We start from the raw sequence: 25,701 nt of genomic DNA on the forward strand, positions 1-25,701 counted from the left end.
ATTGGGACGTGGTAATACGCGTCTTTCAAGTCGATGGTGCATAGAGCTGCTCCTTTTGGAATTAATGGTGTTGTGGACTTTAGGGACTCCATCTTGAATCTCCTGTATTTGATATGGGTATTTAGATTTTTTAGGTTTATGATCATTCTGTAGGTTCTGTTCGGCTTTTGAACTAAGAAGAGGGGAGAGTAGAATCCTTTCTTCTGTTGATGAGGAGGTACAGGAGATATTACGTCTTTGAGTAACAGAGACTGGACTTCTTCCCACAGAAGAAGCTGAGATGAAGTTCTTGTTGTCACAAACGTTTGAGGAGGTGGAGTGTTCAACTCGATCTTGTAGCCCTTCCGAATAACTTGTAGAATCCATGTATTCCTTATATTTTGTTCCCACTGAGCGGGGAAAAGAGCTAGTCTTCCCCCCACCCTGGCGTCATTGTTTTCGGGCAGGGTTGGGTTGGGTACTTTGGAAGGAACTGTAACCTCTACCTCTACCTCCTTTTGTGTAGCTCCATCTGCTTTGTTTTCCTTTCCCACGATAGGATGGAACTTTGTTGCGGGAATCACGAAAGGAATGCCTCTTCTGTCTGCGTTCTGGAAAGCCCTTTTTCCTATCTGCAGCTTTCTCCAGGATCGTGTCCAATTCTGGACCAAATAGGAACTCGCCGGTAAACGGTATGCCACATAAATTTGATTTTGACCTAAAATCTCCCGACCATTGCTTGAGCCAGAGGGCTCTACGGGCGACATTAGAGAGTGCTCCTTCCTTGGCGGAGAATCTGACGCATTCCCCTGACGCATCTGCAATAAAGGTGGTTGCTAGTTTCAGCAGAGGGAGAGACTCTAGGAGTTTTTCTCTCGAGGTTCCGCTGATAATCTGGTTCTCTAACCCATTTAACCAGCAGGTCATGGTTCTGGCGACAGATGTAGTTGCGATATTTGCCTTTAGATTCAGCATCGCTGATTCCCAGGTTTTCTTTAAGACGCTGTCAGATTTGCGATCCATGGGGTCTTTAAGTTGAGTCGCATCCTCGAAGGGGAGGTCAGTCTTCTTAACCACTTTCGTAACCTGGATGTCCACTTTCGGAATTGAATTCCAATTTTTAGATTTTTCTTCATCAAATACGAGTCTATTCCTGAAGTCTTTGGCTACTGATAGCCGTTTCTCTGGGTCTTTCCACTCTTCCTGGATAAGGTCTTCCAGCACATTATTGACTGGAAACACTCTTTTCTTTTTTGCTCTTAAACAACCGAAGAGCTCATCCTGTACAGACTTTGTTTACTTAGGTTCTTCAACATTCAATGTTTCTCGGCCCTTAGTAAGGTGTCCACGTTATCCATAGGAAAGAGGAATCTAGTATCATTTTTTTGCTCCTGGCTGTCTAGCTGCTCCTCTTCACCACCTTGGTAGGAACAGGAAGCCCTTTCAGGATCTGAATCCATCTCCTCCGGATTGGGTTCAGAGGGTTTGAACCTTTTTGGAGGAATTCCTTTGGAAAGGAGGGATGCAACTGTGCTTTTTACTTCAGATTTAAACATCGATCTCATCTCATCCATGAAGGAAGTTTTTTGTAGGATTCTGGGAGTTTGTTAAAGCACATGTTGCATCTACGAGATGGAAGAGTCTTAGTCTTTGACTTATCTTCCTTCCTTTCCTCTTTTTTATCCTCTTTCTTCTCTTTTTCCTTTTTCTCCTAGGTGTGAGAAGAAAACCATGAGGATGTATAGGGGATGTATGTATATTCAGGGCCCCCCCTCCACCACTCCGCCCCTCAGACCCCCTTAACTTACAGATGTCTGAGGAAGGGGGGCTGGGTCCATGTTGCCTGTGGACAAGGGAGGAGGTAGAGGTATGAGTGGAGCGGTGCAAGTACAAAAAAACGCCAGCCATGGACACATCTTACTAACCTGCGCCTTGTGACACACTTAGGTAAGAACAAAAGCTGCGGACGTCCTGGTAGCAAGAGAGGTCTCTAATAGACTCTCCGCCTTTTTAAACTCACCGCTCCACGCTCCTGACTCCCGAACGCCAATGACGAGAGGCCCGGCGTCACTTCCGGTGCGACGCGCGGACCGGAAGTCGTCATCGGGCCCTGTGGAACGCAAAACCGAAAGTCGTCATCAGCCTTGGAACGCATACCGGAAGTTGTCATCGGGCCTTGTGGAACGCGGCTGCGTTTCACCGTCGGGAGCCGGAACATTACGGTGCTGCCGTAGACCACAGAGGGACCGCAGGGATCACACCCAACACCCCTCCACGATGTCTGCCAGGAAAGAAACCGATCGAGGCCCGGAGAGGAGAGGATCTTAGCACCAGGTGCCGCGCCTCCAAGGCGTCCCCCTCCACTCCCACCCCCCTAAGGAGATGAGAAGGAGAGAGACCCTCTCTTCCCCCTGACCTGTGTAGGGACAGGAAGAACACTGGTGAGGGATGCAGGGGGAGGGACATTTAACCTCTCTCCTTCCTGTCCCTGCAGAGGTCAAGGGGTAATCCTCCAGGTGGGCCGTCATGGGGGACGTCATGGAAAAAGAAAATATGAATTTTTTGAAATTCAAAATCATTGCGTTTTCAGGTAGATAGATTTACCACCTAAGTAAGTTGCTGAATAACATTTCCCATTTGTCTACTTTACATTTTCATCATTTTTGAAATGTCTGGATAATTTATTTTGATGGCACGCGGCTTACAAACCGAATATCGCCTTTCCGGATGTTCAGAATTGACCGTTTTGGGGATACAGTTTTGAATGAAATTTTACATATGAATATTTTTTCTTACGTTTTACTAAATTTGTCAAATAAAACTCTAATTTGGGGAAAAATCTATCATTTATGTATTTCCGTCTTCCAAGTGGCATAACATTGTTACTTTTTTGGCTACGGAGCTGGTTGATGGCCTGTTTTTTGCGGGACATGTTGTACTTTGCACCAGTATCATGTCGGAGTACATATGTTTTTTTGATCACTTTTTATAGCATTTTTTTGGGGATTGAATAGGTAAAATTCATAATTTTTGGAGGGTTTATAACAGTTTTTTTTTTACTGCGTTTATCATATGGGTTCAATAATTATTTACTGTTATTCTACGGGTTGTTACGGACGCGGTAATTCTATATATATGGGATTTGTGTTATGATTTAGACTTTTTGGGGGGTTATATGTCTCTTTGTATGTTTTGGGGCTTTTGGGCATTTTTAGTAATTTATTACTTTATATTTTTTTTTCTTTTACTTGAACAAGCAATCATCTGAAATGGTTCAGGGGTGCCGATCGTGGGGGGAAAGACCCCCCAGAGGCATGTTAGATGCCGCGGTTCAGCACAGTTCAGTTGTCTGCGATCACGGGGGTTACAGCCGGCACTGCTCAGATCTTGAGCTGAACCGGCATCGGCTCAGCGTCCGATATAACGGATGCTGAGCATTAAGCGGTTAATAAGAGCTTTCTTGTGTACCAATGATTCCGTGACATTAGAAGAAACTTTAGAAGAGGTTTAACCTACTGAGCATTACACACGTGGAGAAAATTGTTGTTACTCCTTGTTTAATGAAAGAAAAGCCTCGCAGTGGTTATAAAAATAATTTGACAAAAGTAAAAATAAATTAAATTTACATGAAAGTAAACAAATAAAGGCAGACATTGCTTTTCAACCATGAAACAAACCTGGAAAGAAATAATGGTACGCAAGAAAAACATTTGAGTGAAGGGATATGTTAAATTAAAGGGTTTCCACAAGTTAACATAACAGGTGTCTACAAACTTGTAATCAGTCAGTGGCCTGTAGATGGTTAGGAGACCATTTCCAAGCAGCTTGATGTTCCTGTGACAACGGATGCACAGATATCTCCCTGGACTTGGCTGCAAGCAGCATATTGATGACAAATCAAAGAGTAGAAGATTAATATGGATGATAACAAAAGAGCCCACGAACATATGTATCAAACTTTCGGGGAGTTTTTGGTTTTTTTTGTTTAGATCAATTTAAACTTTGTGACGGTTTAATTTTTGGCCAAAATTAAATGTAATGTCTAAAAAATTTTCAGCTTCGAAGTTATAACTCCATTTTGTTTTAACCCCTGTGAAACATCTAAAGGGTTAACACTTCTTAATGTTGATTTCCACTTCGTCCCCCATGACGGCCCACCTGGAGGATGCCCCTTGACCTCTGCAGGGACAGGAAGAAGAGAGGTTAAAAGTTCCCTCCCCGCATCCTCCCGCCAGTGTTCTTCATGTCCCTGTTGAGGTCAGGTTAAGAGAGGTGCCCTCTCTCCTCCGGGGAGGGGGGGCCCGAAGTTCTTACCGGTATGCCGTCCTCGGCAAAATCCGGGCGGACTGGGGTCCTCGGTCGGCTTTGGCCTTCCCTGCTGGCTGCATCCGGTCCGCCGCACCGCAATCTGGGAGGTTGTACGTGCGGCAGCCGAAGAAAAACTACACATACCGGCGTCCTCGAGGTCGAATGTCGACTTCCGGCCGCGACCGGAAGTGGTGCCAAAAAAGGCGCAAAGCATCTCTGGGAGCCGGGAAGGCCAGCGGTAGCCTCTTCAATGGGGGATGGGCTCCCCATTAAGGTATTTAAAGCGGGCTAGTCACGTTGATCTTCGGTCTAAGATCTCTGTGGATTACTGCTGGTTCTCGTGTCTCCTGCACTTTGGTAGTCTCGTTATGGCTGATGAAGCAGACCTGACTTTCCTGCATCCTCTAGTCTCAGTAAGTGGGGTAAATTGTGCAGGAATGGTTTTACGTTATGTAAAAGATATCGGGTCACTTATTATCCTCCTATTGACTTTTAGGAAAAAGAAAGACCAGGGGTCTAGGGGAAAGGGCAAGGAGGATTAAGGGGATAAGGCTAGTAGGCCTGAAAAACCCCAAAAATCGGAGAAACGCAGAGTAAAGAAATGCAATATGTGTTTTCGTTCTATGCTCGAATCTTACAGGAAGCCAATATGCAAAACCTGTATAGATAATTTTATGAAGGAAGAAAAATCTTCTTTCCTGGATGAACTTAAGGGGTTTATTGAAGGCGATGATCCGACAGACTCGCAGGAGTCAGTTAGAACTGTGGATTCAAGACACCTGTTCCAAATAGAGGAGTTGGACAATCTCCTGAAGGCCATTAGACAGACTCTAGAGATAGAAGATGTTCCTCCTCCCAGATCTAAGGAAGAGGAATTGTTTGGTAGCCTTAAAACAAAACATCAGAGGGTATTCCCCTTAAATGATACCCTAAAGGAACTTGTATCTAAGGAATGGCGTGAACCGGAGAGAAGGATTGTCTTGTCCAAAAAACTTCAGGAAACGGTTAGCATTTGAACCGGACGAATCAAAACTATGGGATTCCTGTCCCAAGGTAGACGTTCAAGTCACGAAGATTGTGAAAAAAAAAACGGACCTCCCATTCGAGGATTCAGCGCAGCTAAAAGACCCTATGGATCGAAAATCGGATTCCTTATTAAGAAAGGCTTGGGCGACGTCGATGTTAAACCTAAAAATCAAACCTGGCAGCTACGTCCGTAGCAAGGAACCTACTCTACTGGCTCAATGAGCTAGAATCTCATATTAAGGGCGGATTCCGCGGCAGAAGGGATTCGGGTTTCTTCCAAAGAAGGAGCGCTTACTAATTCAACCAGAAGAGCACTGTGGTTAAAACAGTGGAGTGGGGAAATGCGATCTAAGGCAAAATTGTGCAGCCTACCATTCTCTGGAGAATTTGTATTTGGTCCAGAGCTGGATACAATTCTTGAAAGAGCTTCTGACAAGAAGAAAGGATTTCCGGAGAAGCCAGCACAGAGGAAACTGCCCTTTCGGGACTTCAAGAACCAAAAAGACAGAGACAAAGGAAAGAGGGGGAGCTGGAGCTACCCAAAAGGAGGTAAAGGAAGGGGATTTCTCTTCTCCTCTCCCGCAGATACAAATACAAATAGAAAACAATGACGCCAGGGTAGGAGGAAGGTTGTTAAAGTTCAAAGAGAAGTGGATAAAAGTTATTTCAAATCCCTGGGTGATGGATATACTACTCAATGGATACAAAATAGAATTTATCAGTCTTCCTCCTACGCGATATATATCACCATCTTCTATGTCTGTTACATCCCACGGTTTGATCTGGCAAGAAGTGTTGTCCTTATTATCAGCAGGAACAATCTGGATTTTATTCTTCTCTTTTCTTGGTGAAGAAACCAAAATGGTGCAAACAGATTGATTGTGAACCTGAAACGCCTCAACGACTTCATCATCTACAGGAAATTCCGAATGGAGTCGGTAAGATCTGCCACACACCTCATTCACAAAGATGCGTTAATGTGCACTACAGATCTAAAAGATGCATATTATCATGTGCCTATCCACCCACTCTCACAAAAAATCTTAAGGTTTGCGGTCTTATCTCCAGGGGGTACTACACTTCACTTCCAGTTTTGTGCACTCCCCTTTGGCATATCCTCAGCCCCAAGAACCTTCACCAAGGTGATGGTAGAGGTAGTGGCCTTTATCCAGCAACGAGATGTACTTATCGTTCCCTACTTGGACGATTTGTTCATTATTGGCAAAGACCTAGAGGATTTAATTTCATCAAGAAATTGCACGATAGAAACCTTAGAGAATTTGGGTTGGATAATAAATTATCAAAAATCGGAACTCTTGCCAGCCACAATAAGAAAGTTTCTGGGTATAAATCTGAACTCGAGTTACCAAATGTCATTCCTTCCACAGGAAAAGGCCGTACACATCGGGAAACAAATAAAGAGGTTCAGGAAAAGGTCTACGATCTCAATCCGAGAAGCCATGAAGGTTCTGGGGTCATTGACGGCATGTATCTCCTCAGTGGCCTGGTGTCAGGCACACACCCGGATCGTTCAGAGGTGGATACTGAAGTCTTGGAACAAAAGACAGGAAGATCTAGACAAAAAGGTCCTGATTCCTACTGCAGTGAAAGAAGATCTTCTATGGTGGCTGGAAGAGAAAAACATGAAAAGAGGGATATTCTGGACCAACAACCCATACATGTCTATTCAAACAGACGCAAGTCAGAAGGGATGGGGCGCAGTAATGCCTCATCCTTTCTCCCAGGGTACCTGGACAAACGAAGTGGCCAGAAGGTCTTCCAATTATCGGGAACTGCGTGCAGTATGGGAGGCCCTCAGCTCAAATGTATCCCACCATCATCTTCTGGTCTTATCAAACAATATGACAACTGTATCTTATATAAAAAGACAAGGGGGAACCAGATCCCCGCTTCTGAGCACTCTAACTCAGCGAATATTTTCGTGGGCAGAGGATCACGTCTTGTGGATATCAGCCACTCACCTAAAAAGGGGCAGAGAATATAAAAGCCGATTTTCTCAGCAGGGAGAAAATTCTCCCAAACGAGTGGTGTCTGAAAAAAGAAGTCTTCCACAACCTGGTATCCCGCTGGGGAAATACTCAGATAGACCTATTCGCTACGAGAAGGAACACCAAGTGCCATCACTACTTTTCGCTAGAAAAAGGGGAGAGCAAGAAAAATCTGGATGTGTTCTCTCATCCCTGGAACGTTCCCCTAGCCTATGCCTTCCCCCCTATTCCCCTGATCGCCAGAGTTCTTGCAAAGATAAGTCAGGAGAAAACAAGAACTATATTTATCTGGGAACTGGGCAAAGAAAAGCTGGTACCCGCTATTAAAAAGGATGTTGCAGCAGGATCCGATAATTTTCCCGCTGTCAAGGGACCTGTTATCACAGGGTCCGATACATCATCCGAAACTAGGAAGGTTACAGCTTGCAGCCTGGATCCAGCTACCTAAGGTCTCAAGGACTTTCCAGTAAAGTTATCAAGACTCTAAAGGCAAGTAGGAAATCTGTTACATTTGCTATTTACCACAAAATCTGGAAGAAGTTTTCTTATTTTTGTAAAGACAACCCACCTATCCAATCTAATCCTAATTTTTTACAGGTCCTTGATTTCCTCCAGAAAGGTCTGGAATTGGGACTATCCACTAGTACCTTGAAGGTCCAGGTATTGGCTCTTAGCGCCTTTTTTGACCAGCCGCTCATTGAACACAGGTGGGTTAAAAGGTTTATTACAGCCTCCTCCAGGTTATTAACAAAACTTCTTCCTGGGATCTGTCCTTAGTTTTGAACACTTAATCAAAAGGACCGTTTGAACCAATTGACTCTTCTGATGTTAAAAACTTAACCTTAAAAACTGTATTCCTGATTGCTATCACCTCGGCCAGAAGGCTAGGTGAAATACAGGCAATTTCAATCAGAGAGCCTTATATGAGAATTCTGGAAGATAGAATTATTATTATGTTAGACCCGAACTTTGATTCAAAAGTAAATTCTAACTTTCACAGGAACCAGGAGATTATGCTCCCCTCCTTTTGTGAAAATCCATCCTCTGAGAAAGAACAAAAATGGAACTCTTTGGACGTAAGACGCTCTACATAAAAGCTACGGAACCTTGGCGGGTGGATCAACCATTGCGAGATGGCTGAAAACACCAGTCCCTGCAGGAATCCGAGCGCATTCGACCAGGGCCATGTCGACATCCTGGGCAGAGAGAAGAGGAGCCTCGTTGGAGCAGATCTGTAAGGCTGCAACATGGTCCACCCCTTCTACATTCTCGAAGCACTACAGACTGGACTTACCATCCTCATCAAAAGCTTTCGGACGCAAGGTTCTGCAAGCAGTTATCCCTCCCTAATTTCCTTACTCATTTTGTAAATCTCCAGGTGGGCCGTCATGGGGGACGAAGTGGAAATCATGAATTAGTTACCTACCGGTAATTCCATTTCCATTAGTCCACCATGACGGCCTATATATTCCCACCCTGAAGTAAAGTTTGCTGTCTAGGTTTATGGATGAAAACTTGTATGTGACTATAACATACTAATAAAACCGTTGTATCCTCCTCAAGTGTGGTTATTTTGAAATCACTGGCGGGAGGATGCGGGGAGGGAACTTTTTAACCTCTCTTCTTCATGTCCCTGCAGAGGTCAAGGGGCATCCTCCAGGTGGCTTTTGGCCAGTCCATACTACCAGTGATTTGCCGCCCCCAAAAAGGGTCCGCAATCTGCCACCTGAGGCGGGGGCGATACGGCCTAGTGTTCCTCGGATTTAATCGATTTGGCAAGCTCTGTGCAGCGGGGCGTAATCTGTGTGTTATACAAATAAAGGAATTACTTATTAGGAGCACAGCTCTTTACCCAGATACAATCCCATGCGGTCTGGGACCTGGGTCGGACCTTAGATTTACCCTACCATTGTCAACTCTGTTCTCTGTGCATGATGGGGAAGCTGCCATTCAATATGGGACCACCACAAGAGTTAGCAGCATTGCAATCTCTCCAAAGCAGAGTGTAGGGGTAAAAAGGGTTAAAACTGGAGAGGTCCAGGTAGCCTTCGTGTTGGCCTAAAAACAACATAATATCAAGGCAGGATCTCAACTGCTTGGCATTACATGTGAATGTGGCATTTTATTGGAACCTACCTTCTTGCCGATTGATAACATTAGAAATGTGAAATTAATATACCAGATCAGAATAAAAAGTTTTTGAAAAAACCCAAAAACTTCAATTAATTCAGAATACCAAAATTCTACTTTATTTATATTAAAACTAAACAAATATTTTCTCCATCACCCAATAATACACAGAAATAATCAATGAATTGAATGTAGAAATTAATACAGAAACTGAACCCTTCAGGTACATCACATTACATTTTACTGCTCCTTTAATTTCACAATAGATTCGCTGAAACCTAAGAGAAGGAATAAATGCAATGTTTAGAATTGAAGAACATTTTAGAGAGAAATATTGTTTTGGATAACCAACGTTGCAGGAAGTCTCTGATTCACTGAAAAACTAAGGAGTGCTGATTCTATTCTGCATGCCCTGCAGAAGTAGAGAGAAGTAATACCACCCTCTAACTATGAAGGATAGAGACTTCCATCAGGCTCTTCCTAGTCTGTGCAGAAGCACTCATTTATGTAATCATTGATAAGTTTTATAATGGTTTATACAATTCTTGGAGAAAGGAAAAGACTAAAGTGATTTAATTAATTTATTTTTAAATGCATGCATATATCAGATTTAGCTAAAATAGCAAAAAATTATCATTTGTACAATAAAAAAAACAAGCTGCATTATGAAGCATTCTAAAGATATACATTTCCTCAAAAAAAGGGCAGAGGGGTAGCATGGGTAATCACTTTCTTTAACTATTTTGAATGACACCTATAAAGTGATGCAAAGATTCTTGCCATCACCCGTTTTAGCCAAGTTATTTAAATAATCATGTTGCTCACGTTATAGACAAAAGGTTGCTATACAACACAACTCTGTAAAGAGCTAGTGCTGGGATTGTAGACAGTATGCAGCCAATGACTGGTTCCTTCATGGTACACTTAATGCTGAAAACTTGAAAGACAAACATGTCCACAGAAAAGAAATCTTGCTTCTCCATATTCCTTCATCCTTGGCTTTATATGGTTCCGGATTTTCTCCCATTCACCAAACGCTATGGGTAGACGTAACAAGAGATGATATTTGGCCACAACATTTAAGCCCCCCCCCCAAAAAAAAATGCATGTATGAGAGAACCGTACCCCAAAATGCTCACCGTTTCATGATGGAAGAACACATCAGTGGGTACTGTATTGGTGTGCAAGGCAGATTATGTTTACCATAAGCTTTACTTCCAGTTTACAGAAATGTGCACAGTTCCAAATAGCATTCAGTGTTATTTACATGTAACAAAAGGATAATTTACAATGTTTTGCCTACAAACATTCTGCCTTCACAGTATAAAATCATCAATTTACAAGTGCATTTTATAAACTGTAATAAAATGTATTCCATCTGTGTAAAATTATAAAATAAATATTACAAAACATTAAATATACAGCACTTCTTTAGAATTTTTATGGTAGACAACCATATGGAATGCAAATTTTGCAACATTGTTGACATATTTGCGGGTAGAGATTTGAAGGTAAAAAGTAAAAGAATTACAACAGCTCACCATAATGGGAATTGTCCTTTTCACTCCCAAATGACCTCCTTCAGTGTGAACGGTGCCCGAGAAGAGTAGCCATGCCAACTTCAGTGTGGAAATGGTAAAGCGTATGTGATGTAAGATCCAGCACTCGTGGTGTATAAAAAGATTATTTTTTGGATGAAATAAAGGATTTTAAAAACATCAGTATGCCAGGTTAAAGTGCATAGTTCCAATATGTATGCATGGAATACAAAAGAAAAACACTCAGACAACCTACGCGTTTCGGCAATAAAATTCATGTCCTTAATTATGGTCTAACAAACCTATTTGTGTAGCTCACATAATGTAACTCACAGATATGAGCTAAAGGTTTGTTAGACCATGCGTAAGGACATGAATTTTATTGCCGAAACGCGTAGGTCGTCTGAGTGTTTCTCTTTTGTATTCCATGGATACATATTGGTACTATGCACTTTAACCTGGCATACAGATGTTTTTAATTTTTGGGTGAAATAAGGATTTTTTTTATTCACCACAAGTGCTGGATTTTACATCGTATACGCTTTAGAGATTTAAAGGGGCTGCTTACATTAAAGGGGTATTCCCATCTATGCATTCATATTTAATTAAATTTATTTTCCATACGTAAACATTTCTTCAATTGGATGTTATTAAAATAAAAAAATGTTCCTGTGTGAAGATAATTTCTCATAAATGTAGTAATGTCATCCCTTAGAAATGAGATAGCTTCCTCGGATACGACCACCTCACATTTTGGCAGCAGTGGCCAGACATGCGCTATTGACCCATGTATGACCTCCTGGATTTAGCAATCATTACCACAGGATGGCTGTGGGACCTGCAGTAACTCCCAGACATTTTATATGCAAAAACCTTTTGTTTCTTTGTGCAATCTCTCAGCATAGGTGGCTGTATCCAAGGAGACACTCTTGTTTCTTCGGGACCATATGACTACATTTATGAGAAAATATCTTCACACGGGTAATCTATCAGATTAATGAAAGTGAATGTCCAGATGAGTGTACCCCTTTAAGCACATTGCAACAAATAACAGATAAATGTTTGTGTAATGGAAAGTTATTAAATTTTCCAATACGCTTTCTGTATCGGTTTCCAAGATGTTTGCTTGTAGTCTATATGCCGTCATAAAACAGGAAGCTTCATTGTTTACATTACATTAGATAAACACCGATCCATGGTCATGTGATGTCACATGACTCGTTATAACACACAGTGTAATCGAAGCTGTGTGATATTAATGAGCCATATACCTATGTAGCATCACATGACCATGGACCGGTGTTTATATACAGGATGTATACATAGCTTCCTTTAGAATGACAGCAAGCAAAGATCTAAAATAAAAAAAAATTGTGGAATTGATACAGAAAGTATATTGGAAAATGTAGTAATGTTTCATTACACAAACAATATTAATTATTTGCTGCAATGTGCTTAAAGTGGACAACCCCTATAAGCTATAATTGACAACAATTTCTAGCACAAATAAGAAGTTAGGCCACATCCCTATAACCCCCATTTATTTATAGCTTGAGGTGCAAAAACCTGCAGCTTTCCCAATACGGCTGACACAAGAGACAGGTATAAATTGTATGATAAGCTGCCCTCCCCCCAAATTTGCATATATTTTCAGTGATTCAAAGTCGCTGTGCAATAATAAAATCAAATATACAGTATTAAAGGGATTGTCCAGGTTCACTTAATATATGCCCCCAGAGGCTATGAAAATAAGGTATAGTGCATACTTCCCTCCCGTACAGCTCCAGCACCACCAGTTACTGCCGGCCTCTGTTTGTATACAGCCGCAGGCAGTTATAAGTTGTAAATTCACTGGCTACAGACTGCAACTGCTGTAACAGGCATTGCTAAACAAATGCCCCCTCCAGGCATAATATATATAAATATATATTTTTGGAACCCAGACAACCCCTTTAAGCCAGTTTTGCACAACAGTTTTAAAACCATTTAAAAAAAAACAAAACAAAAAAAAACAAACAAACAAACAAACAAACAAGTACATCCTGCACAGGAAAAAGTATAAATGGAATAATTTGTACATCTTTTGTGTTTATGACCCAATTCTGGTGTTGGCTTTAGAATACTGACCAGAAAACTTGTTGAATGGGCCTTATACAAGCTAACATGTTAATCTACACTTCGCCTCCTGGAAATGTACTATATGAGGAAATCCAAACAATAGATAACATGAATCTCTCCTCATTCATTACACTATTGGCAACTATAAGTAATATCCAAGTTTTCACAAGATGTAAAGGACTAATTCTTTGATAAAATCCATCAACAATGTATGACAAGTTATTCAATAAATTTTGTTCTCATGATACAGTTGGTAAAATGTACTTTGCCGCTCCTGCCCTCTAGATAGCACTTTATCCAGCTGTAAACATACCATTTCTTTATACAAAGTCTTCACATGATTTTGTTTGAGATGCATTATAGAGCTTCACAGTTATCCATAGGAGGCTAAATGTAGGTCTACATCAACAATTACAGCTGGACTCTATACTCCCATCTGCATATCAGCAAAGTTGAAGAAACTGTCCACATCATGAGAAGAGGAGGTCTTGCTTTCAGAAACAAATACCTATTTGGCACAAAAGAAGAATATACATGTATTAAAAGAGGTGAAAAAAAACCCCCCAAAACTCAGCAACACCGTGTACGGCAACTTAAAGAGAACCTATCAACAATAACCGCTCCTCAAACCACACACAATGGCCAGTTAATCCAATGGTAGTGCACGCAGTTCAATTATACGTCGCAAATAGAGCTACTTTGGGAAAGCGTCCACACATAAGCACCTTTTATAGGAGACGAATAGACAGTGCAGCAAGGAGGAACTCTGGTAACACCACTTGACACTTAATAGCATCATTTTCCAATATGACTTTAGAAGGAAAGAGGCCATGGTTAACGATATAAGAGGATTACCAGAGTTTCGGTTATTTTGATGGTTAATTTACTTTAAAATGTGTTAAGGCAATTCATGGAATTGCTAACCATGGATGATAGGATAGAATTAACCCCTTAATGACCGCCGTATCTCATATATATATATATATATTTTTTTTTTACAGTGGCCATTAAGTGTACTTCTTCTGACATGCCGCCTGTGTCGGTGTGTCAGAAGCAGATTGCGGGACATTGGTTCCTGCTGGTACCGGTGTCGGGCGGTGACATCACAGCCCAGACCCAGCACTTAACCCCCGGGATCGGAAAAACTCTGATCCCAGGTGTAAGTTTGCCACGGTCACATGTATTGCAATGCTTGAACAAGCAATCGGATGACTACTTCAAGCCCAAAAGTGGAAAAAGTTTATAATTAAAAAAAAAAAAACACACCAACACCAGTAGAAATCATTTTATAATAATGTAATAAAATGTCCCCTAATAACCCCAGTTACATAACAAATCCAAATGTACATAAAACACACAAAAATGTACATATTTGGCATCACTGCGTCCGTATCAATCTGTACAATAAATCTAAATCAATATTGAAACCGTGATCAAAAAAAGTTATGCACCCTAATATGATACCACTGAAAACAACAACTCTTCGCAAGTCCTTAAACAGATCTGTCAGCAAAAATATAGAAGTTATGCCCCTGAAATGTTGACAATAGTAAAAACAAATGTTTTTTTTTCCAATACAGTATTGGTTTTGCTCAGTAAAACTGAGCAAAGATTAGAAAAACTATATAAATGAGGTATAACCATAATCATAGTGAACCATAGAATAAAGATAAAATATTATTTTTATGTTCTGGCGAACGGGGAAAAAAAAAAAAAAAAAGTTACCTGCTAACATCCAAAATAAAAATTGATTTTGTTTGAGTCTCCCTTGAAAGTGTTAATAAATTTTCATGGATAACATGAAATAAATAACATTGATATATTAAAGCATTTCAAAGTTATAACAAATTATTGTGACATGTCAGATTCTAAGAATAGAGTCTGGTCAAGGGATTGTAAACTGAAGGGAATTTGGAGTCGCCTTAAAAAGCTAACTCTTATGGATATTTCTCCTGGATAGCAAAGCCCTGTTATGCATAGGTTTATTTGATTGATCATCTACTGTGACTACACACCAGCATAGGTAAATCATTGTCTATTTAGAAATCATATAAACCTATATATTCCAGAGCATAGTTCTACTTTCCCCTTAGAAGTATTTAGTTTTAGATCAGAAACTAAACACACATAAAATAAAGAGATAAGAATATAAAGAAGATCTGATACAACTTACCTTTGTACTGCTAAAGATGCCAGCAGTAACCTCTTGGCAGCTCTGTACTGCTCCATCTCCATTAAACTCCAAAGCAACAACGGACCCTTAATGTAGAAAAAAAAATAATTTTTATACTTGCTTGTCCCGAAACTTTCAATATGGTACCAATGGAAAAAAAACAAAAAACAAAAAAAAAAAAAACACACCTTACATCTAAGATTTTTTTTTTAATGTGTTAACACAATAAAACCTGTATAAATTTAGTATCCCTGTGATTGTACCAAACCAAATAATAAAGTGGAAGTATTATTTGGAGCGAAAGTCGTAAAAACAGAGATCACAAGAAAATGGTGCAAATGCGTTTTTTCACTGCATTCCGATATTTTCCCACGCCTTCCAGTGCAAGGCATAGAATAAAAAATACCTTCACTGCGAAGTGCAATTTATTACCCAGAGAAGCCCTCATACAGCTCTAATGAAAAAAGTTATATCTCTGAAAGTAAAGGAGAAAAAAAAAAAAAATAATAAAAAAGGCTGTCCTTAAGGGGTTAGACTGCATGTAGCCATTTTGTGCTCCAGACTCATTTTCACACTCCTGAGATTTCAATTTTACATAACCACAACTTAAATTTTTACCAGCCAAACTACAGCAGTTTGCAGTCAAATCCTATCCAGTGGCTGCACCAATTCCCGCACCCCCATAGAGTTAGACAATTTACAACACTTGTTAATTATTGCTGTAAATTTTAGGTTTACCTCGGTTCTAAAGATGATAAAAAGCCACGTTACAAACAAGATCAAAATTATTATTATCTTCCTAGCTTGGAAACCTATCAAGACTAGAGCATTCTGTGCCAATCGTGATCTGGTCTGCTCCAGTGTGAAGACATGCCTATCTATTCGTACAAGGATTGTAAAAGTCTATGGCACAATCATCGCCAGCTAAACTACGGCTACATCTGACTTTTTTTACCCATTATTACGTATCACCTACTGTGATTGACTGGTTGTAATGGCATATTATCCGGATCTGCAGTTACTTTGTGCTGATGTGGATTAGCAACCTCCTGATCTGAGTAAATACAGAGGAACCATTTCAAGCTCCTTCATTCTCAAAATTACTGGGGGTCCAGCAATCCTCCTTCACCAATTTTTTTTTTTTTATTAAAAAAAAAAATTACATTTACAACAATAAAGTCATACCATTCTCCAATATCGGAAGATACTCAGTGGTTTTCTCTTTAAAAACTCTTCTAGCGTCTTCTGGTTTCATTACAACCTCTTTAGTCTGAATGAGCGATAAACCCTTGCTGATCATCTGCAAATTATGACATTATGGTTATCATTTTTAGGAAAAAAAAAAAAAAAAAAACACTATATACAGGTACAGAGCCATTTATAGTCCTGACTTTTTTTTTATCTTATTGCCATTTATTTTGGTAAATATATACCTATCCCATAATAGCTATTTTTTTGATGCAAAGCATCTGCCAGTTATTCCCTATTGGTAATATAGTAAAAAAAAACAACACACACACCTTAATATATCAAGTTGGGCTACTATATACAATTTAGAAAATTTTATAAAAGGATTCTAATTTCTTCTTTTAATAAAACTAGAGCTGCTCCCTTTCTCTCTACTTGGGTTGCACAGATACCAGAACTTTGAGTGCGATATGATACCCAGAAAAGTGTTGTGATACTCGATCCGATACTTTAAAAAAAAAAAAAAAGGAAGAAGAGGTATTATCTGAATGTTTAGGATGCGGTCACATAGGGTGTTTACATTGTATTTAGAAATACAATGCAAAAGTCTGGGGCCGGGGCTCCGGGCCTGATCACATTTGCATTCCCATTGAAACAGATGCGATCAGTAATGATCACCAGTGATTAGCCATCAGAAGCGCCATTAGTGCTTTATGACCGTGTAGAATATGCTGTAAAAGTTGTCCTGGGAATGTTAATATAAAATAGAACACTAAATAGTATCATTTAGGGCTCATGTATACGATGTTTTTGATTTCCATGTGCTGGCCTTTTTTTGTGGAGGGCAAACGGACCCACTGTTTCCTTTGGGTCTGTTCACAAGTCCATTTTTTTCACGGATGTGTAGACAGAGAGAAAAATGAAAATGCCCTGCCTAGGAGAGTACACGGCATTGTGAAAACAACCAAAGACATATGTTTCTAGTAAATTTTCTCAAAAAGTGCTGCAAGTGTGCTGTGCTCAGCTCCTGTGGATAGGAATAACTTAAAGGACATCTACCAGGATCAAGGATAGTAAACCAAGCACACCAATATCCTTTCCAAAATAAAATATTTCTTAGCAATAAGGGCACAAGAAGCCCAAAGAAGAGTCTATCCTGTCAAAGGTGGCACACACACTATTATGTCAGTGTGCTTGGTTTACAATCCTTGATCCTGGTGGTAGATGTCCTTTCACTACTTGGAACAAACCCTTTAACTTCCCCTTTAGGTGAAGCATTTTTCACTGGTGATCAGTACACAGTTAAGCGGGTTTCTAGAATGCTCTGGTATTAGAGTCGGACTGAAACCAAATAAATACACTCTTTTCTAGCCAATTACCTCATCAATCATCTTTCTGGCATTTGCTATGGTATAATCTCCAGCAAAGAAAACCACCAAACACGACTCATCACTTTTCTTCTGTCTCTGTCCCCAAGTGACGGGAACTATGCTCCTGTTAACATCCACTGAAACACGTACAGCCTTCAGTTCATCATTGTCTGGCAAAGGGACATAATCCAGGATTTCACAATCGCTGGAAAGAAGACTCCAGTTAGTTTCTCCAGACACTGGTGTGAAGTCATGGATGTTACTCCATGTATTGTTGAAGATACTCAAACCAGCATCCTTAAACTGTGCAGCCAGTTCTGGATAATAGTACTGGAAACATCCAAATTTCATGCCAGTGGAGGACTCTATGATGGGTTGAGTAGAACAGCATAGGAATATATCCATTTTTCTGCAGTCCCTGGTGCGAAATTGCTGGCAGGCTACAATACACTTACAGTCCTTACAGTCACGGAAGAACACACTGCCTTTTACAGGTCCCAAGAAGATTCGGCAGTTTGTACAGTCATCAATGGTGATGGTAGCAGAGTGGTCAAATATATAGATGTTACAGTTCTCACATTCCTGTATGACAAATTGTTGCCCTGCAACTTTATCAGGCAAACGTCCCATGGTTTGGTCTTTGAGGCCATTAAACATGTAGTCCTTTGGGTCTACCTGTGGGATTTAAATTTAAAGCATTTAGTTCAATTCATGTAAAAATGTCAAACTTAAAAAATTTGCACTATAAAAATAATAATGTAGGTAGCTATCACAGTCTGAATTTGATGTCCAAGCTAACATTATTATTTAAACAAACAAACAAAGTAATGGAGATTTTCTGTGACCAGGCTGCGAGCTCTGTGAGGGAGCAGTAGGGAGGAGCTGTACAGGACCACAAAGGTGGGGGCTGAGAGCTGAGCATTCTGTAGCACAAACATGTCACATATTTTTGGAATTACAAACCAAACCAAAGCCCAAGCCCTGGGACTACACATAGGATTCTGTCAGGGTGCAAGGCAAGTTATAACACATAATTATATTATAAATAATTAGAGAAAAAAGAAAGGCATAAGTGCAATGCAGATGTAATGGGCTTCTGTACTCAGTCTTTAGTGAAAGTGAGGTCACTGGTGACAGAAAAAAAAAAGAAAAAAGTTGAAATGACCCAGTGGACCTAGTGTCTAGAACCTTATAGTATTTTGTGGACCTCCAAGCCAAGTATGGTACTATATTCCTCAGTTGTTACATTCCTTGAACCAACAAGTAAAATAGTGAATTAGTGTAGCAGGCTAGAGCCTGTGTTTCATATGTTGATGGTAGCAGGTCTTTGCTCCATCCCATTATCAGAATGCCAAGGAAGTTGACAGTCTCAACGAAAGAGTGTATAAGTTCATAATGGGAAGGGAGCTGTGGGACCCGTACTGGCTACCACATTTATTGGATTTACTTTTTTACCACTTGTGGCATCTTATCGTTCTCAGAATTTTTGCGGTTTGTTATCCCTTGTGCATGGGGTGTATGCAATTGTTTCGGGTATACCCCAGTTGACCTCTTGTACAGAGCACAGTCTACAGCCTCACCGCATGCATTGTTGGGCCACTGGCTAGATCATCTTTATACATTTTTCTGAATTGCTTTCAATAAATATATATTTGAAAAAAGATAAAAGATTGTAAATTGCTAATTTACAGAAGCTTCTTACTGACATTTGCAGTTTATTTTCAAAAATATACTTGAAACAATTAGCCTTTGAAAATGGAAATTAGGAAGGAAATTTCCATGTTTTCACAAGTCAACATACAAATAGTTTTAGCTCGGGGGTTAGAAAGCACCTATTGAGCCATATTGGCTGTCATCCCTGTATATATACTGAGAGTTGTTTTTACACAGCCCCATAGCTTTATCTTGTGTTACACACAGCTTTCACCTCCCAGATTGACTTCACAAAGACTGCATTCACCAGTTAAGTCCCTAGACCAAGAGCAATCCTGAAGATTTTGTTACTAGGCAGAGATACAAAGGAAGCAAACAAAAATATTATAATTCACAAGACACCTACAACATAAATGCCTGTTCAAAACTGACCCTCTAACGGTACTTCCCCTCCCTAATGCAACACAATAGTATTCTGCATCATGTATACAAGTTCAATATTTACATCATTACTCCTTTCCAAGGTCTTACAATCAAAAACTATTCTTGAAAGTGCATTTGGCCCTAGAGAAATTTTGATTTAAGGAGGAAACAAAAAAGTACAAGAAAAAAAAAATCTTATGCCATGCAAATTTTAGCATTCAAACATGTAATAGCAGTTGCCACTGGGCCACCATGCAATTAAATGTAGACATTTCACACTTAATGTAAATCGTTGTGGCTTCATTGTCTACCTAGCTGTGGAAGGGTGGCACCACACCAGCATCCCTGGGAGAGCTACGGCTGTACAGCACACAATAAGCTGCACTGCTAAAAACAATAACGTCTTGTAGTAGCGGTAACCTATATATATATACAGCCACTACACAAAGCATACCACACAGGAAGAGTTGGTAAAATCAAGGGACACACCACCTGCATTCCCCATCCATCACAGGATGGGAAACCAAGGTGAACTATGTCAAGTGGACATTAGAGACAATCCAGACATACTGCCGGCTGAACAAATGGACACCCCTAGCAACTAGATCAGTTTTCCAGCCGGTACAGTGTGGGTCTAGGGGAGCAACTATTAGTTATCTCCCAGTGTTTGTTTAAAAAGCTGTAAGTGGTGAAGATTAACCCCTTCACTTTCAATTTGATGTTGGAAAATAATGCTCATAGCATAATACAGCCAGGGAGAAGGCAGAACAGGTTAATACTCACTACTCAGCAATGTAAACAAACAGAAGACGAGAGAGAACCGTGCCTTCAATCTGGAAGGCAGGCAGCCTTGGTAATTGAAAAGTACAGCTGTTACTCAGGATACATTCACGTGTTGCATTTGCATTGCATTTTGAAACAAAATGCAAGGGGGTCTGGGCAGGGTCAAGCTTGACAGCCTATGCGTTTCAATGGAAATGTATATATGAATGGTCTGAGCTGCCCCCCAATTGCATTGCGTTTCTAAACACAATGCAAAAGCAATGTGTATATTCAACCTGTGGTGCACTTTGCATCCGGTCTGTTTAGTAAACAGAATTTATGAATGAAGTATATAGTGTTCAAAAAAATATGACATAAAGCAACATTACAAAAAAAGGGTCTTAGCTTTGGGTCACAAAGTAGCTGCATCCTAAAGGGGTTAAAGAAAACCGGTCACCAGGAATGTCATTTTTAGCAGGTGACGGGTTCCAATAGTCTATTCATTCTATAGTAGCATAGAACAGGCTATTGGAATCAGTCATCAGCTAAAAATGATAGGTGATAGGTTTACTTTAATATACTGTATCAGATCACACTTTGACAATAACACATGTTTAGATCATATTTGAGATGCTCTACATCTACCCAGTTTCACTTAACCAGGAGTCACCATGGAGATTCCTTTCCCCAAGTGGAGTTGCCTCCTTTGAGTGTATATAGGATGTTACTTTGCTCATTAGCAAACAGCAGATTTCTTTCCATATCCATAAACAAGATGCAATGTATTTTAGGAGGTCCCAGTAAATACAGCAAAGTTCAAGTGGTTTGTAATCATATGACCAAGACTCACATTATTTCTGCTTTTCTCAGAAGGGAAATGACTAAAGGACTTAGTTATTGAGAGATTATATTTTTAACTAAACAGGGCTTTCCAAAACTTTCACACTTGTACACATACTGTATCCTGAGGATACGGCATCACTGTCACGTCAGTGGGGGTTCAAATATATCAGCAGCCACAGCTACAGCAAACACACAAGGAAAATAATCAAAAAGTCTAAAAAAAATATAAGACTACACAGTCTTAGGCGACATTCACACTACCGTTGCATGACGTACCATAGCACCGCTCACCACCGCCCCTCTCCATAGCCTAACATAGAGCCCGGCGCCGTATTCCGTTGGAAGATAGGACATGTCCAAACTTTCTACAGGGTACGGAGCGGTATGGCACTGTGAGGACATTGTAATGTATGGGGGACGTATATACGTCTCCCAAACGTTTGTGTGAATGAAGCCGTATACTGAGCCAGATTTCTCAGCGTCTGATGCTGGATGATAAATCTGGTGTATCTTAAGCCCGTTTGGTCTAACTTTGTCCTTCCTACTGGCTTAGTTTAGGCAAGGAAATATGTAACACTTGGCACATTAAAGTGACCTTAAAAACCTTTGATAAATGTGGTGCACGGCATTTAACCCCTTCCTGGCACATAACATTACATCAGGAAGGGAGTATGGAAAAGGCTCATGGGCTAAGCAGTCTCTAACAGGGTGGGAGTGTGCAGAATATTGCAGCAAACACCCACACACCACTTAACCAACATTTCCTAACATTCGTGCTGCAATAAATGACAACAGGGCCAAGCAATTATGGTTTTTCTGTCTGGATTCCATTTGTGGATGACCACTTTGTTTGGTCATCTCCAGCACTCCCATTCATACTCAATGAGAATGCCAGAAATATCAGAGTGCCGTGCTCAGCAATTTATGCCACTTAGTGTACTGAATATAGCAGTAAGACATGATTATGGAGGATCAAACTCATGATTGGTGCGTGTCAGACCCCCACTATTCAGATTGCTATCCCCTGGGTTGGAGACAATCAAAGTTGTAACCACCCATTTAGAGTAAGAGAATGTCAATCAAGTTAAGAGATTTTTAAAAAGATGATGTCATGGATGAATTTTTTCTGTTCTCTGGTTTGGATGTTACTTGGTCTGTAGTTTTAATTTTATGGAAAATACCAAAAAAAAAAAAAAAAAAAAAAAAAAAAATCGACATACGTGCACGGCAATCCCCAGTGTGGTACATATAAGGCATAGAATAGAGCAGTTCTAAAGAAGAGGACAATTATAGAAACCCCTCTGCTCTGGAGGACCTGTGCCCCTATTACTGGAGTCTTGGGTATTCAGGATGGGGCCAGGGCTGAGGCACACCTAGATCTGCATGTGCAGGACATGTGTGAAGCCCAATGGGTAGATCAGTTGTGCCAGGTAGAGGCGGGTGGAGCTCACCTTCTCCCTCTTATCCCAGCTGTACTGCTTGCTCTCCCCTCCATCCACTTGCTGGAGCTGTTGCTGCTCCCCAGCTGCAGACTCCTTAGCGCTCTCCTTCCTCTTCGCTTGCTTGGAGAAACAACAACCCATCTCTGAAGCGCTGGGAGTAGCCGGTAGGTGATGGGGGCTGTAAGTCTGCTTTCCGTAATGTAATGTCTACTTCCAGAGGGAGATCTGCCCACAGCGTGAACGAGCAGCGTGGGCACGGCCGCCAATAGTATCGGGAGCGCGCACGCCGTATGATCCGCTGCCCAGCAACAGCACTGTTTACTGGAGTGACGTGCGTCACTTCCTGCTGTCACGGGTTTAATACGATCAGCTTTATAAACACTAACATCCTGGAAAGAAAGCTCGGTAGTGCCGCTTCCTTCTTCCAGTTATCGGTCGTGCGGTGCTTATGTCTTATCCGGGTAATCATTATTGTCATCTGGATGTCGAGTAAAGTGTACAGAGGGGCGGATGCCAAAATTGGGTCATACAATAAACCAGCTGAGGACCAGTACACAGAAGTTATTTCTCCGAGTGCCTAATGTAGAACCAGCCAATGGCCGAGACGGTTCTGATGCAGCTCACCCACAGGCCGGTGAAACATCTGACGTTTCTATGGGTTTTTTACATTGCGTTTTTGATTCATATGAGTGCATCCGTTTTGCTTTTCTTGCAGGTTTTTTTTCTAAACCATGTCCTCTTTCCCCACCTGCAAGCACAGTATAATTTCACCTATCCTCCAGCCTCCCTCATTGTGGCCTCCTCCTGTGGGCCCTTGTCCGCCGGCCTCCTCCTGTGGCCCCCACATGGCGTGGCGTATTCACCGTTTTAATCACAAATTCTTGCACGTTGCAAGAATTTGCAATTATTTCACTGCTTCTACACCAGAAAACTATAGTAAAAGCAGTGTTAAATCAACCCCTATGAGTTCAGTTCAGCTATTCTTGGTTTTTATTGGTAAATCCAGCAGAGACAGAGCAAGTTTTTTGGAAACTGGAAACTCATGTGCAACTGCACAATCATATATATAAAACCAATAGTCTGGCGTGATAGAGCACCTCATTCAAAAGTCTAACAAACCTTTACAATTGTTTATAGCATGGAATCTCTAAATACAGAGTTTGGCAGGTTTAACACAAGTGAGTTTGTTCTGAGATACTCATTGGCCCACATTTACTAAAAACAGTTTGCCTGTGTAGTGTGCAGAGGGCGCCAGATTCATGATTTGTGGCGCCCGTTCTTCATGAATCTTTTGGTGTGCAGCGTTTCAAAGCACAGAGGCTGTACTTCGGCCTCACCTCATTAGTGTTTCCAGTGAAACGTGTCCAATTGTTTACTGATCGCAGACGTTTCATGGCAAATGCGTTTTTTGCCAGGAGGCATTCCCCTATTACGCTAGCGCTGCTCTTGTAAATGCAGCGCTAGTGCAGCATGTGACCATACCCTTAATATGGAGCGTTCCACATAATACTGTAGGACTTTTCATGTTAAATGTAGCGCACAGTCTGACTGAGCACCGGAAAGCCATTTCAGTGCATATGCATTAGGTATAGTGCAGTGCGTGCTACAATTGTGTCTTGGACACTTCTTAAATATATTTGCAAGCAATTTTAGTAAATATTGGTCAATATGTTTGTCTGCCAGATTAACCAGTCTGAACAACGATCCGCTGAACTAAACTCGTTCAAGCTGGTCAGTCTGGCAGATGCCTAAGCATCTTGCACATTTGAAACTTACCTATGACCTCATGTGGACCCGTTTTCTAATGGATTATGGCACTGCTTGCCGAAGTTTGGTGATGTACTGTTGCCTTTATGTCTTTTTATGAGCTAGATATAAAGGAGGATTGAAATATACCTATGGTCTCATTGATATATTGAATATGCTTCATGTGGACCAGGGGCATGCTTTACATTCCCTGAGCATTCTCTGGACATCTGATCTCTCAGTCTTGGGGATGTGAATGCTACTGGGTCTTATCAAAACACTAGGCAGAAAAGTAGTGAGAATAACACCATGTTCACACTGCATAAGTACAAGAAAGAAGCTATGGTAAAACCAGAAACTCGTTAGTTGCACACCATGGCTTAAGGATGACACAGATGACACAATGAGAAGCAATGGCTCTAATTTGCAAAAGTGAACAGTATCGGATTGGAAACGATAACACAAAAGTCATTACACTGGGCTCTCATAGGTGCAAATGGTCTAGAGTAATCAAGTGAAAATCGAGCAAATTGAAAGAAGTGTCAAGTTCATCGGAGGAAGTCTGATTATAGTGCGGGACATTTACATAACATGTCGGTGTCTGCATTGGCTTTGTTACCGACCAGCTCTCGGAAAGAAAATACACATTTAATATCGTGGAGCTGTGCAGATACATTTCTGTCCCTGGGACCAAAATCTGTCCCGAGCACTAGAAATATGTCCAACAGTTGGAGAACAGGCAACAGTGCAATAGCACTGTTTTGGGTCCCTGCTACACCAAATTTCTTTTGGCCTACTTCCGCCAGTTTACAGCGCCCAAAAATGGCTGCAACACATATTAATTGTGTCTGAGTCTCCACTCTGCCAAAGCCACGCCTCTTTTTGGAGTAGAGTCAGAGCACGTGCAAAAAGTCGCCGCCAGCTAATAAATAGGTCGGAGAGCTGAACATGCGGTGAGAGCGCCAAAAACTGGCAGAAACACTATATTAAATG

At 40.9% G+C, this 25,701-nt stretch overlaps 1 protein-coding gene across 1 annotated transcript; it reads right to left on the bottom strand.

The window, feature by feature from the left end:
• Positions 1 to 9,587: 9,587 nt before the first annotated feature.
• Positions 9,588 to 23,279, bottom strand: RP2 (RP2 activator of ARL3 GTPase). Its single transcript, XM_072135664.1, has 5 exons — positions 22,972 to 23,279; positions 17,849 to 18,514; positions 16,467 to 16,581; positions 15,282 to 15,367; positions 9,588 to 13,616 (listed from the first exon to the last, which is right to left on the bottom strand). Exons 1-5 carry the CDS (start codon positions 23,101 to 23,103, stop codon positions 13,533 to 13,535), a joined length of 1,083 nt encoding a protein of 360 aa, XP_071991765.1. The 5' UTR covers positions 23,104 to 23,279; the 3' UTR covers positions 9,588 to 13,532.
• Between the last annotated feature and the right edge of the window lie 2,422 nt (positions 23,280 to 25,701).

The sequence above is a fragment of the Engystomops pustulosus genome, chromosome 2 (assembly GCF_040894005.1).
Source record: "Engystomops pustulosus chromosome 2, aEngPut4.maternal, whole genome shotgun sequence".
NCBI lineage: Eukaryota > Metazoa > Chordata > Amphibia > Anura > Leptodactylidae > Engystomops > Engystomops pustulosus.

What these genes read in the sequence shown, in the direction of transcription:
- RP2 (XM_072135664.1), bottom strand. Translation starts at nt 23,103, where the DNA reads ATGGGTTGTTGTTTCTCCAAGCAAGCGAAGAGGAAGGAGAGCGCTAAG. An exon ending in GCTGGGATAAGAGGGAGAAG is followed by an intron (nt 18,515 to 22,971) that starts GTGAGCTCCACC and finishes TAAATCCCACAG; the next exon opens with GTAGACCCAAAGGACTACAT. An exon ending in TCTTCCGATATTGGAGAATG is followed by an intron (nt 15,368 to 16,466) that starts GTATGACTTTAT and finishes TTCTACATTAAG; the next exon opens with GGTCCGTTGTTGCTTTGGAG.